Raw genomic sequence first — 11,193 nt, 5'->3', positions numbered from 1 at the left:
TTGCTTTTATTCCATTTATTTTTTATCCAATAATTTCTATTTACTATTATAACTTGGTTTGGTGGAGTGATGAGAGAACTTCTATAAATTAATTTATAAACAAACTAGTTTAAACTTATGAAAAAAATATTTTCACCTTTTTTTAAAAAAAAAATTCCTCTTTTTTCCTAAATCAAATATGATATCAAGTTTCTTGTTTGAATTACTTTTTCATCTTCACCCTAAAATATTTACTTATTTGCTATTTATTAAATCATTTAATGGTATAAATTTTACTTTTTGATGATTATATTAAAAAAAATTATCTTCTTTCATATATATATATATATATATATATATATTTTTTTTTTTTTCTTACCTTTATTTTTCTAATTCCTGCTATTCAAAGTCACATAAACTGAATATATAAATAGAACATGTAAAGACTAAAGGAAATAAAAAAATGTAGGAATTACAAGAAAAAAAAAGTTGAATATATCCAAATGAACAATTTTACTTTATTTATTGATCAACCCTCTCTTCTCCTTTTATCTACCACCAACTCAGGAATCAACCATTCACATTTTAACCATCCAGTTAAAAGATATTACCTCATATTTCAAATATATAATTATGTTTTATAACCAAAATCCACACTTAATGGGATAGGTACCAAAAATAACTTTTCTGTCCACTGTATTAAATTTTTACATCAAGTAAAATTCTTATATATTGTATTTGGAACTATTGTGGGATGTGCTAAAAGTTGTGGATATGTTGTATTTATTGAACAAACTGGAAATTGTATGACATATATTGCAATGTCCTGTCCTCAAGTACTCATGGTGTCATTTTAAAGATATAAACCAAAAATGTGAAAATCTACTATTATAAAATATCAAAACTAAATCATGAAAATTTTAAAATATAAATATACAAATAAAAAATTTCAAAATCTAAAACCATATATTTCTAATTGAAATGTATGATTGTATCATGTTTCTAAATCATAATTGTGAGAAATTTACTCATCCTTCTAACTAATGCCTTTAAAAAAAATAATCGAAGTACTTTTTTAAATTACTTAACATTGCCTGTTGTGAGATAATTTACTTTGAGCAGAATGTCCATATAAATTTCTTATAACTTTTCGAAAATTATGTTAAAGGCTTGAAATATGTCCATGTAATTTAGAGATACTAAATAGGAATACTGGAACAGGTTGGAAATAATTTTTTATTTTTTATTTTTTATTTTTTATTTGGATGAACGTGCCTACCTACTCAAACTTAACCAGTCAAATTCAAATAATTTGATCAAACATCAATGTAAAATTCAATTAATCAAATCAAATTTTATGATAAAATTAATTGTAAATAAAATTAGAAAATATTCTACATTAATAACATGTTTATAAAAGTAGACTATTTTAATTAAAAACTCACATTTTTCATAAAAAAAATATACATCTCTTGTAAGAAAATATCAAATTAGTGGTAGTAACAAAAAACCCTTATTTTTCATAATAAGAAAAATCTTGTAAGAAAATATTAAATTAGTGATAGTAACTCTATTTTACCAATATTTTTTTTTACAACATTTCTTTCAATACGAGGAGACATAGAAAAAAAAAATAGTAAAATAAGATAAATGTCAAATAGGTAAAGAAGAAAATAATTATAAAAATTTTAAGTTTAATTAAGTTTTAAGTTTTAAGCTTTTGGTAAATTTGAGAACTTTTAATTAATTTTTTAATAAACTTTGTAATTTATTGAGTATTCAATAATTTATATTTTTCAATTGTGTTTTTAATGTTAACTTTGTTGAAGCAGTTGTTATCTTACAATATCTCATTTTACTACTATTAATCCACATGTTATTTTATTATTTTAAAATTGTATGATTTTATTATCTTATAATTTTATAATCTTCTTATAATTTTATGATATTATAACCTTATAATAATTTTATGATTTTATGATTTTATGATTTTATATGATTTTATGATTTTATATGATTTTATGATTTTATGATTTTATATGATTTTATGATTTTATATGATTTTATATGATTTTATGATTTTATGATTTTATCATTTTATCATTTTATCATTTTATCATTTTATCATTTCATAATCTTATCATTTTATCATTTTATCATTTTATCATCTTATCATTTTATAATCTTATCATTTTATAATCTTATCATTTTATAATCTTATCATTTTATAATCTTATCATTTTATAATCTTATCTATTATAATCTTATAATCTTATAATTTTATAATTTTATAATTTTATAATTTCATAATTTCATAATTTCATAATTTCATAATTTCATAATTTCATAATTTCATAATTTCATAATTTCATAATTAATTTCATAATTTCATAATTTCATAATTTCATAATTTCATAATTTCATAATTTCATAATTTCATAATTTCATAATTTCATAATTTCATAATTTCATAATTTCATAATTTCATAATTTTATAGTAATTTAATAATTTAATAATTTTGTAATTTTATAATTTAATAATTTAATAATTTAATAATTTAATAATTTTGTAATTTCGTAATTTCGTAATTTCATAATAGTTTTATAATTTAGTAATTTCGTAATTTTTTAAATACAATAAATCTTTGAGGAATATTTCATCATTATGGTTTTTTATAAGAAAGTATTATATAATGGCATTTAAATAAAGTGATAATGTAAGATAAGTATCATGTTAATAGAAAAATCTCTAACAGTTATTGAATTGAAAAATATTAAATTTTTTAGGATTCAATATATATCACAAAAACTTAATAGTAACTCGATTGATTGTTATCAAATAACAATAGATTTAACATATAATTAAACCAAAATGTTATAAAACTAGGAGTGACAATAATATATATTTTGATTATATTTAATTAGTTTATTTTATATTATATTATATGACATTACATATATAGTATATTATATTTAACCAAAGTGTAATGTTAACTTTGCATTTTTAGCAACCTTCACAACTTGACAGAGTAAGAACACCAACTTCTTCTGCATCATAGCAAATTCCTGATTTGGACGGTCCAAAAGGTTTATTGACAACGACATCAAGGTTATGCTCTTCTTACCTTTATGTTTGTATTTAATTTCAATATTTCCAACCTCATCAAGTCTCTAACTTCTATTTTTCTTAGTTTTAGTTAGGTTCTTTATGTAATAAAGTTTGAATATTTTTGTGGTGTTCATGTAAATATTAGAAGTATGAACTGAATGAACGTTTCCACTATGTTCTGGATAACTATTCTTCTAGAAATATAAAACATAAACGATAACATTATACTATGTCTCTTTAATTATATCCAATAGTTTTAATGTGACTAGCACAATAACACTGGAGCTGTAGAAATTGAGTTTTTTTATTAGTTATTTTACGGACTATGTTACTTTGATATTAAAAAAAAATTACATTCACTTTACATCTATATTTTATCATTTAATATATTTTTTCTTTATACAAACAGAAATTTATTTTCTAATAATTATTTTATCCCCGAAAATGTTGTCAAATGTTTTTTTATGACGTCAAAAAATCGCTTTTCCTTTTTTATTCATATGTTCTGTTATTCAATATAGAAGTAGATTAATTCATTATTGTGACATCCTAAATATATAGCAGATATATATGCAAAGACATCATCAATTTATAATATTAGAAAGCAGTTAAGAGATGTACTTAAAGTAGTATTAGTATAGGATTATAGTCTTCCGCAATTTACTAAGAAATTAAAACTTCAAGCACTAGAGTATTTCAAAATATGTCCAAAATTTGAAACTTAAAACATAACAAGGTTCTTCAAAATGACATAAGAGAACTAAGAATTCCTAGTGAGTCTAAGATGCAGCATCATCTTCATTTTTCTCCAATGTTGCCTCCAAAGAAATCTCATCTTCCTCTGCTCACATCCAAATGGATGATCATTGCAAAAGAAAACACATACAACAAGCACACAAACAAGCAAGGGTGAGCTAATTATATAAAAGCATGCATCATATCAAGCACATAACATACAAGAGTTAACTTAAATCAAAGCAGTTTAAGGCATACATCCTAGCATGTTATCTTCTAGACTTGACTCGTTCGGACATTAGAATAACAGTCGAGCTATGACGGGTCTTGCACTCGTGGTGACTTATGAAACTTGGGTTTCCCACCCTGCCACACTCACGAGGTTAGCCTGTTCCGGGCCTTGAGGCATACTGGAAGCCCCCAAGACTAAGACCTCTTGCTACTCCTCACCACATGATTAGCCATTGGAGTTTCAGAATGACCCCCAAGACTGAGCTCCTACTTTCATTCTAAAACACTAAGGATCTCACCAAGAGATCCTACACAGATGGAACTTGATTTACAACTTGGATCATACTTTCATCACTTTGTAATCATATACTTTCTGCCACAATCAACATATACACAATCTCAACAATATACATTACTCACCACTCACAAATTATAAAAATAATATCTCCACAATTGAATCTAAGCTAATCAATACCAAGAACCAAACAGCTTCAACTAACCCATAACAGCTCATAAAATGCATCAATTTATACATACCTACAAGTAATATAATTATCGATTAACACTCACGTTTCAATATAAGAAACAACTATTCTTACTTTATTATATATATATATATATATATATATATATATATATATATATATATATATATATATATATATATATATATATATATATATATATATACGTATAGTCTCTTGTAAATATACATATTTATAGTATATTAGAAGCATATCAAACTCTCTTTTCAGGCACCTGTTCTGCTACAATCAAGGCTACTCTGGATTCTAAATTAATCATAACTAACTGTCCACCCTGTAAATATATCATACATAAAATATATATTTTTATACGTAAAATATATATATATATATATATATATATATATATATATATATATATATATATATATATATATATATCATACGTAAAATATATATTTTTATATTACATTAAACTAATATATATATATATATATATATATATATATTATATTAACTAATATATATTATATTAAATATATATATTTATATATGGATCCTTACTTTAAATTCCAAACACATTTCCTAAAATTATAATTGACTAAAAATTAACACATGATAACTTTATGCATCCACAATCAACTTGTTTTATTTTATTTCCATCCTAGTAGAGATCTTTCTCTATCCCAATTGGTCACCGGAGAGGACCCAGATGTCTGAACGCATCAAACTCACCTTCGACGCCAGCACATATGACTAGTCACAACTGACTACACTAGGCCAGGGTTGTTCTATGATCAGGGATGTGCCAACTCAGGTTTTTAAGATTCCTTTATCCTACCAACAAAGAAAGGCTCTCAACAATTAACAATTAATTTATTTAAATTATCTACCTTGTTCTCTTATGCTCTAAATCTGAAATGCCTAATTTCAATATTTTCACTTCCTCTCACAACAACCTCAAAGAGTACCTGTACATCTATTTAATACCCATATACATGCTATTACAGAACCCTTACTCCAGACCTTCCAACAAGATCAATTTCAGCCAACAAACTCATTCAAAACATATTAAATTCATCACATCACAACATGCACAATTTCACAGTTTCAGTTATAACACCCAATACAATAAAAGTCATAAAACAGTTTCACCAGAGCACACCAGTTCAACATTCATATGCATATATTTTTATAAAATAAATTCATACAAAAATAATTAGCTCCCCTTACCTTGAAGTTGAGCAGTGTAGTCAACTAGAGTGCCCTAACCGTGCCTTCACAGCGAAAACCCAAACAGTGTCCTACAACCACCTAAATGGTGATGGAAACAACTCTTATAGCTAGAATAGACAGAGAATCAAAAGGAGCACCATGCAACCAGTAAAGTTGCATGCCCTAAGCTCAAGAAAAGTGGAGAAACTGACTTATCCGTCCAAATGGAAATCTAATCGGATAGAAGGGAAGCTCTCAACTTCGTGAGCAAAAGAACACCACCTATTTGAAATTTCAACGGTTTAAATGAGTATAAGGGTAGAGAGAAGGCAGAGCAAGAAGGGAAAAAATGGAGATGAGTTTAGAAAGAGAAAGGGGAACTGGAAAAAGAACTCAGAGCTGGAAAATGAGGCCTCTTCTGAGGTCCTAGTGCCCTTAGCTTCTTGGGCCAGGCTGCAGGGCCCAATAGCCTTACATTTTCGGGCTCTTACAATTATACTTTAAAAATTAAATTAAATGATTAATTATATTTATTTAATGAATTATTATCATAAATATTCATGAAAGTAATTACTAATATTTGATATTAAAGAGCATTTTTAATATTCGAGTTTTACATGTCTAATAAAAGAAAAGTACTATTTGGATATGTATTTGGTGATTTGGTTTATACATTCTTTTTGTCATTGCAGTTTTTAGGGATACTTTCAGTTTCTTTCTTATTTTAGGATTTTGATTTATATGGTTAATTAATTAGTTAAAATCCTTTAACTTCTGCATGATCTACTATAACTGTATTTTAACATATCTGAGCATATTTCTCTTAATGTAAAGAAAATAAAATTGTGGCATACATACTTCTACATAGTTGAAAAAACATGGGAATAACTACTTTAATAGTGACTTAGAACTATTTTAGATGAATTGGATAACATAAGTGGCATGGAATTTTTATCTTTTTGGTTGAATTCACTCCTAAGAACAACTATCACAGTCCACTGTTGGGAATGAAAGGTAATGCAAAAAGTCATGTATGTTGGTATTAGGATAAAAATTGTGTTTGCAGGACTAGAATTGTGCAATATGACAAGTAGTTGAATAGATACAAGAGAAAGTGAAAGCATTATTGAATTGCAAAATCACATGTTAATCAAAGAAGAACATATCATCTCAGGAAGTTTTTCTCTACCTTAAGTGTTCTACAAGTGAACAATAAAGGACACACGTATCCATCAACTATATCGAACTATGTTGTTACATTATGTTTCCTTAAAAGAAGTTGTGGAGCTATAGAAGAAGAAAATGAAGTCAGTTGTGTGATCCCTTGCATAATGCTTCAGTGGCTCTCTTCAATGGAGTGAATGATCATATGCACCGAATAACGTACAAGATTACATGTTAAGCTAAAGCAGCAACAGGGCAACTCTCCTTTGGCAAGATATTTCATGAGGTGGTCATGTAATTTCCTGCCAAGAAAGAGAAGCCCTATGACTGATTTGCTTATTCACTATGATATTTTGTGGAGCTAGTTACTGCGGTTGCCCAACAACGTTCCATGAACATAGCAATTTATAATCTCAGGACATGGAATAAACTAATTATCAAAAGCATATTCTTAAGGCTTATGCTGTGAATAAACTAATTTCCTTTCATGAGCACAAGTCATTCTCTTTCTCCATCTCACCTGCTTTTTAGTAAAAATGGGGAAAGTAGGTGAAAGTTAGATGCTTCTTCCATTTCATGAAGGTGCCATGGGCTTGTGGTACCAGATGTTTCAGAGCATATGCTAATGCATCTTTTTCTGTTACTTAAACTATGCTGTGTATGCAGCAACTTGTTTTGTAATGTTTATTAGTCCAACCACCATTTTAAGTGTTACATGTCTCCTTTCAAATTAATACTTGAACCATAAAGACAGAGAATTTTTTAAGATATTTTTGGGTAATGATAAATCTTGCAATTCTAACTTCATGTTATGTTATGACTGTCAATTTAGTTTTTGGTTTTAGACTCCATTCCAAGTCATTAATAATACAAGGTGAACTAATCTTAAAGAGAAAAAAAGAGAATAATAGTAGTGAATTAATAATCCTCATCCATGTAGTTTACTGTTTATGAATTAAAATAAAAATACATATTTTTAATTAATTTTTTAACCGTACTAATAGGAAATAAAAAAAAAGTAAGGATGTTTTAGTTTTGGAATAATGAATTTGTCATCGATGTATTAATTTAGAATTATAACCTAGGCGTTTTTAATTTACTTCTCCTCGTTATATTGCTAACTTTAAAAGGATTAAACAATTTCTCTCCAAATCTTTTTTCTATCAAATTGCAATTATATTACTGAAATAAATATTATAATAGAAAAAAAGAACAAGTGCAAATGTTCTCCTATAAACAGACACAGCATTCAGAAGAAAGAGAAAGAGGTCTAAGTGACAACCCAAATACTACACAGCAAACTGATAAGAAACAACAGCAAATATGCGCTCAATTGATCCCTTCACTTTTCTGTCAACCGGAGAATCTTTTGTTTATAATTTGTTCTCCCATATACCTGTATCAAATTGATAAAAGAGTTAATAAATCATTGATATTATTACTGTTATTATTATGATCAATATCAAATCATAACATCTATATACTAAAGTATTCCAATAATTATGTACCTTCCAAGCATCATGACGGTGGCTTGAGGATTAGTCCCAGGTGAGCGATAAAAGGTGGATCCATCAATTATCCTCAGAGCTTCGACCCCAATAACCTTATAATCATGATCAACAACTTTACCAGTGAGGCACCCTCCATGGTAATGCCAAATTGTTAGCACAGTGTCTATGCAATACTGTTGTAAAGAATAAGCAGTATTGACATGTTTTGGCCTCAAGTTCATTGGTATCAGCAACATCAAGTTCAATAGAGCTTGGACTGGCAAGTTGGGGTACCGGAACTTTGATAATGCTTTTGAGTTTACCACATCAATGATGGTTTTCATGCCTTCAACACAGATTCTCAAATCCTCTGGATCCTTGAAATAATTAAAGGTAACTGATGGATTATCACTAGGATTTGTGGTTATGAGCTCCAAATGACCTGTGGATCGTGGTCCTGTGATCTTTTCAATAATGATTCCTCCTTTCAGAGTTGGACCCGTTAAAAATCTAACCAAGTCTGCAACCCTCTGCGTGTTTTCTGAGGAAAACGTCGAAGGCTGACCAGACTTCAAACGAGAACAAATTTCATAACATATCACCCTTATTAGTAAACATTCAAATTCAAAAATCAAGCAGCATATGGGACACTGACCTGGTTTGACACAAATTCAAAAATCTTTTGAAGTCTTTCAGACCAAGAAGGGCCCAAACTTAATCCACTGCCTGTTTCAATGAAGCTACCAGACTTTGTGATGCCCACTGTTTGGACCAGAGAGACTTCAACAGGCAAAGGGGAAGGAACCACCAGAACGTTCATTGGATTATCTGCCATGTCTTGACCCACCCAGGGCCGATCCAAAACCACCGTGATTCCATGAGCCTGCAGATGTTTAGCAGGACCAATCCCACTCAGCATCAACAACTGTGGGCTTCCAATTGCCCCAGCTGATAAGATTATCTCATTCTTTCCTTTTCTGTTTAAGTATGATCTATGCATCACTCCCATTGCATCTATGAATATTACTCCATAAGCTTCTGGTCTTCTTTTTCCTGTAAAAGAATATTCAAACGCATTGCCATCACTCTTACTACAATAAGGAAAACAAGGAAGCCAAGTTTGTTACATTTCATCACAAAATCAATCCACCATACAAAAAGTTATAAAGTTATTAACAAAATCTTACAAAAAGTTGAAATTGATGAGTTAGTTCTAATTTATAAAAAAAAAAAATTATTTTATCTTATTTTCTTCTCCTTGCCTGTGTTATATCTAAATAGTATCTTCTGCACTGTGGCATGGAGATAAACAGAAATGTTCTTGGGATCAGCATACTCTAACAAATCAGCTGCAGTGTGCCTGTTACCCTTCTTATCAAAAATTGTCCCTCCAATCTTCGTCCCATTTAAGTGATCATAAGTAAATTCATTATAAGGCAACACGCCTACTTCCAGCAACCCATCTCTCACTGCTGACTGCCACTGCAGCATAGGGGGCTCAAAAACCACTTTCTTTTCAACCCATTTATACGATTCCTCAGCCAAAGACTCATTCCAACCAGAAATCCTTATGTAGTCAGAGCTAGCCCTTGAATAGAAGCCTGCATTCAACACCGAGCCACCACCCAGAACACGAGCCCTGGCATTGAGGACCCCATCTGTGGATATGAACGGTTGGGAAAAAGATGAAGGGCTTATGTCAGCGAGGGAATTGACAAAGTTCTTTAGGTGGATTCGCTCTGGGTTTGTGTAAGGAGAACCTCCTCTTTCAAGGACTAAAACTCTTGCACCCTGTGAGAGAGTTGCTGCAAGGGGACACCCACTTGTTCCTCCACCAATGACAATGTAGTCATAAGACAAGAATGGTGGAGCAGATGTTGCTTCTCTTACAAATGCGTACTTTGAGGCTGCATGGACACAAGAAGATAAAAAAGAAATGAATGAGGTGAAAAGAGTTACAAAGAGACACTACAGCCATCAACCAAACCAACTAAACAAAAGAAACCTTCTTGTTCTCATTTTTTCTATTTTCAATTCTTTGATGAAAACAAACTAATAGTAAAACCCCTTTGTAACAACAATATGGGACCCCAAAAAAAAAATTGAAAAGGAAAAGTCGTACTTCACAGCAAAGCATTTACCTTTACCAGAATGAGATAAACCAGAAAGGAATATGCACTCAACAAGAAGTGCCCATATAAATTTATCCAACGTCCAACCCATTGATTGATGTGTATCTTCACTTGTTAGGAAAAGAGTTCTGAAACCCTTATTATAACCAGAAATTTAAAGTCACCACTACATGCACTACCCTTTGCTCTTGTCTGTTCAACTACATTCAAAGCTTGTCTCATTCCATACAAAGATCAAGTGTTCTTGAAATTGTCAAAATGCATGAAGCGTGACAGGGACATCGATTAGATCTTTTAAACTGTCCTATAAACTATACGTCAAAATAATTTGTGGTTAACCAGCCTACTTCATTGTTGTATCACAATCATAAAGAAAATCGTATACAACTCTCAAGATTAGAGAGGGATAAAAACACGACAAACGAAAGTATTTAGGATATCCATGAAACAACCTTTCTTGTAAATTAACCTACATTCTTTTTTCAAAGAATCTTATATTGTTATTTTAACACTGTAACAGTAAAATCCACGAGTCAACTAATCAACCTTAGATTTTATCTAGAGATGAACTTACTCCTTTTGAAATGCACAAGTAATTTATTTAAATTTTGTTTGACTAGAGTATATTGAAATGCAATATTTTAACTAGGGCT

The 11,193-nt window shown here is 29.3% G+C and overlaps 1 protein-coding gene across 1 annotated transcript; it reads right to left on the bottom strand.

The window, feature by feature from the left end:
- Positions 1–8,072: 8,072 nt before the first annotated feature.
- Positions 8,073–10,971, bottom strand: LOC124832482 (protein HOTHEAD-like). The gene is made up of 5 exons (XM_047306697.2): positions 10,550–10,971; positions 9,671–10,315; positions 9,064–9,461; positions 8,427–8,977; positions 8,073–8,314 (listed from the first exon to the last, which is right to left on the bottom strand). The coding sequence occupies exons 1-5, from the start codon at positions 10,629–10,631 to the stop codon at positions 8,272–8,274; spliced, it is 1,719 nt and encodes a 572-aa protein (XP_047162653.1). The 5' UTR covers positions 10,632–10,971; the 3' UTR covers positions 8,073–8,271.
- Between the last annotated feature and the right edge of the window lie 222 nt (positions 10,972–11,193).

The sequence above is a fragment of the Vigna umbellata genome, chromosome 8 (genome assembly GCF_029865625.1).
Source record: "Vigna umbellata cultivar VRB3 chromosome 8, Vumbellata_1.0, whole genome shotgun sequence".
Classification (NCBI taxonomy): domain Eukaryota; kingdom Viridiplantae; phylum Streptophyta; class Magnoliopsida; order Fabales; family Fabaceae; genus Vigna; species Vigna umbellata.
This window is presented reverse-complemented; position numbering and strand designations above follow the sequence as displayed.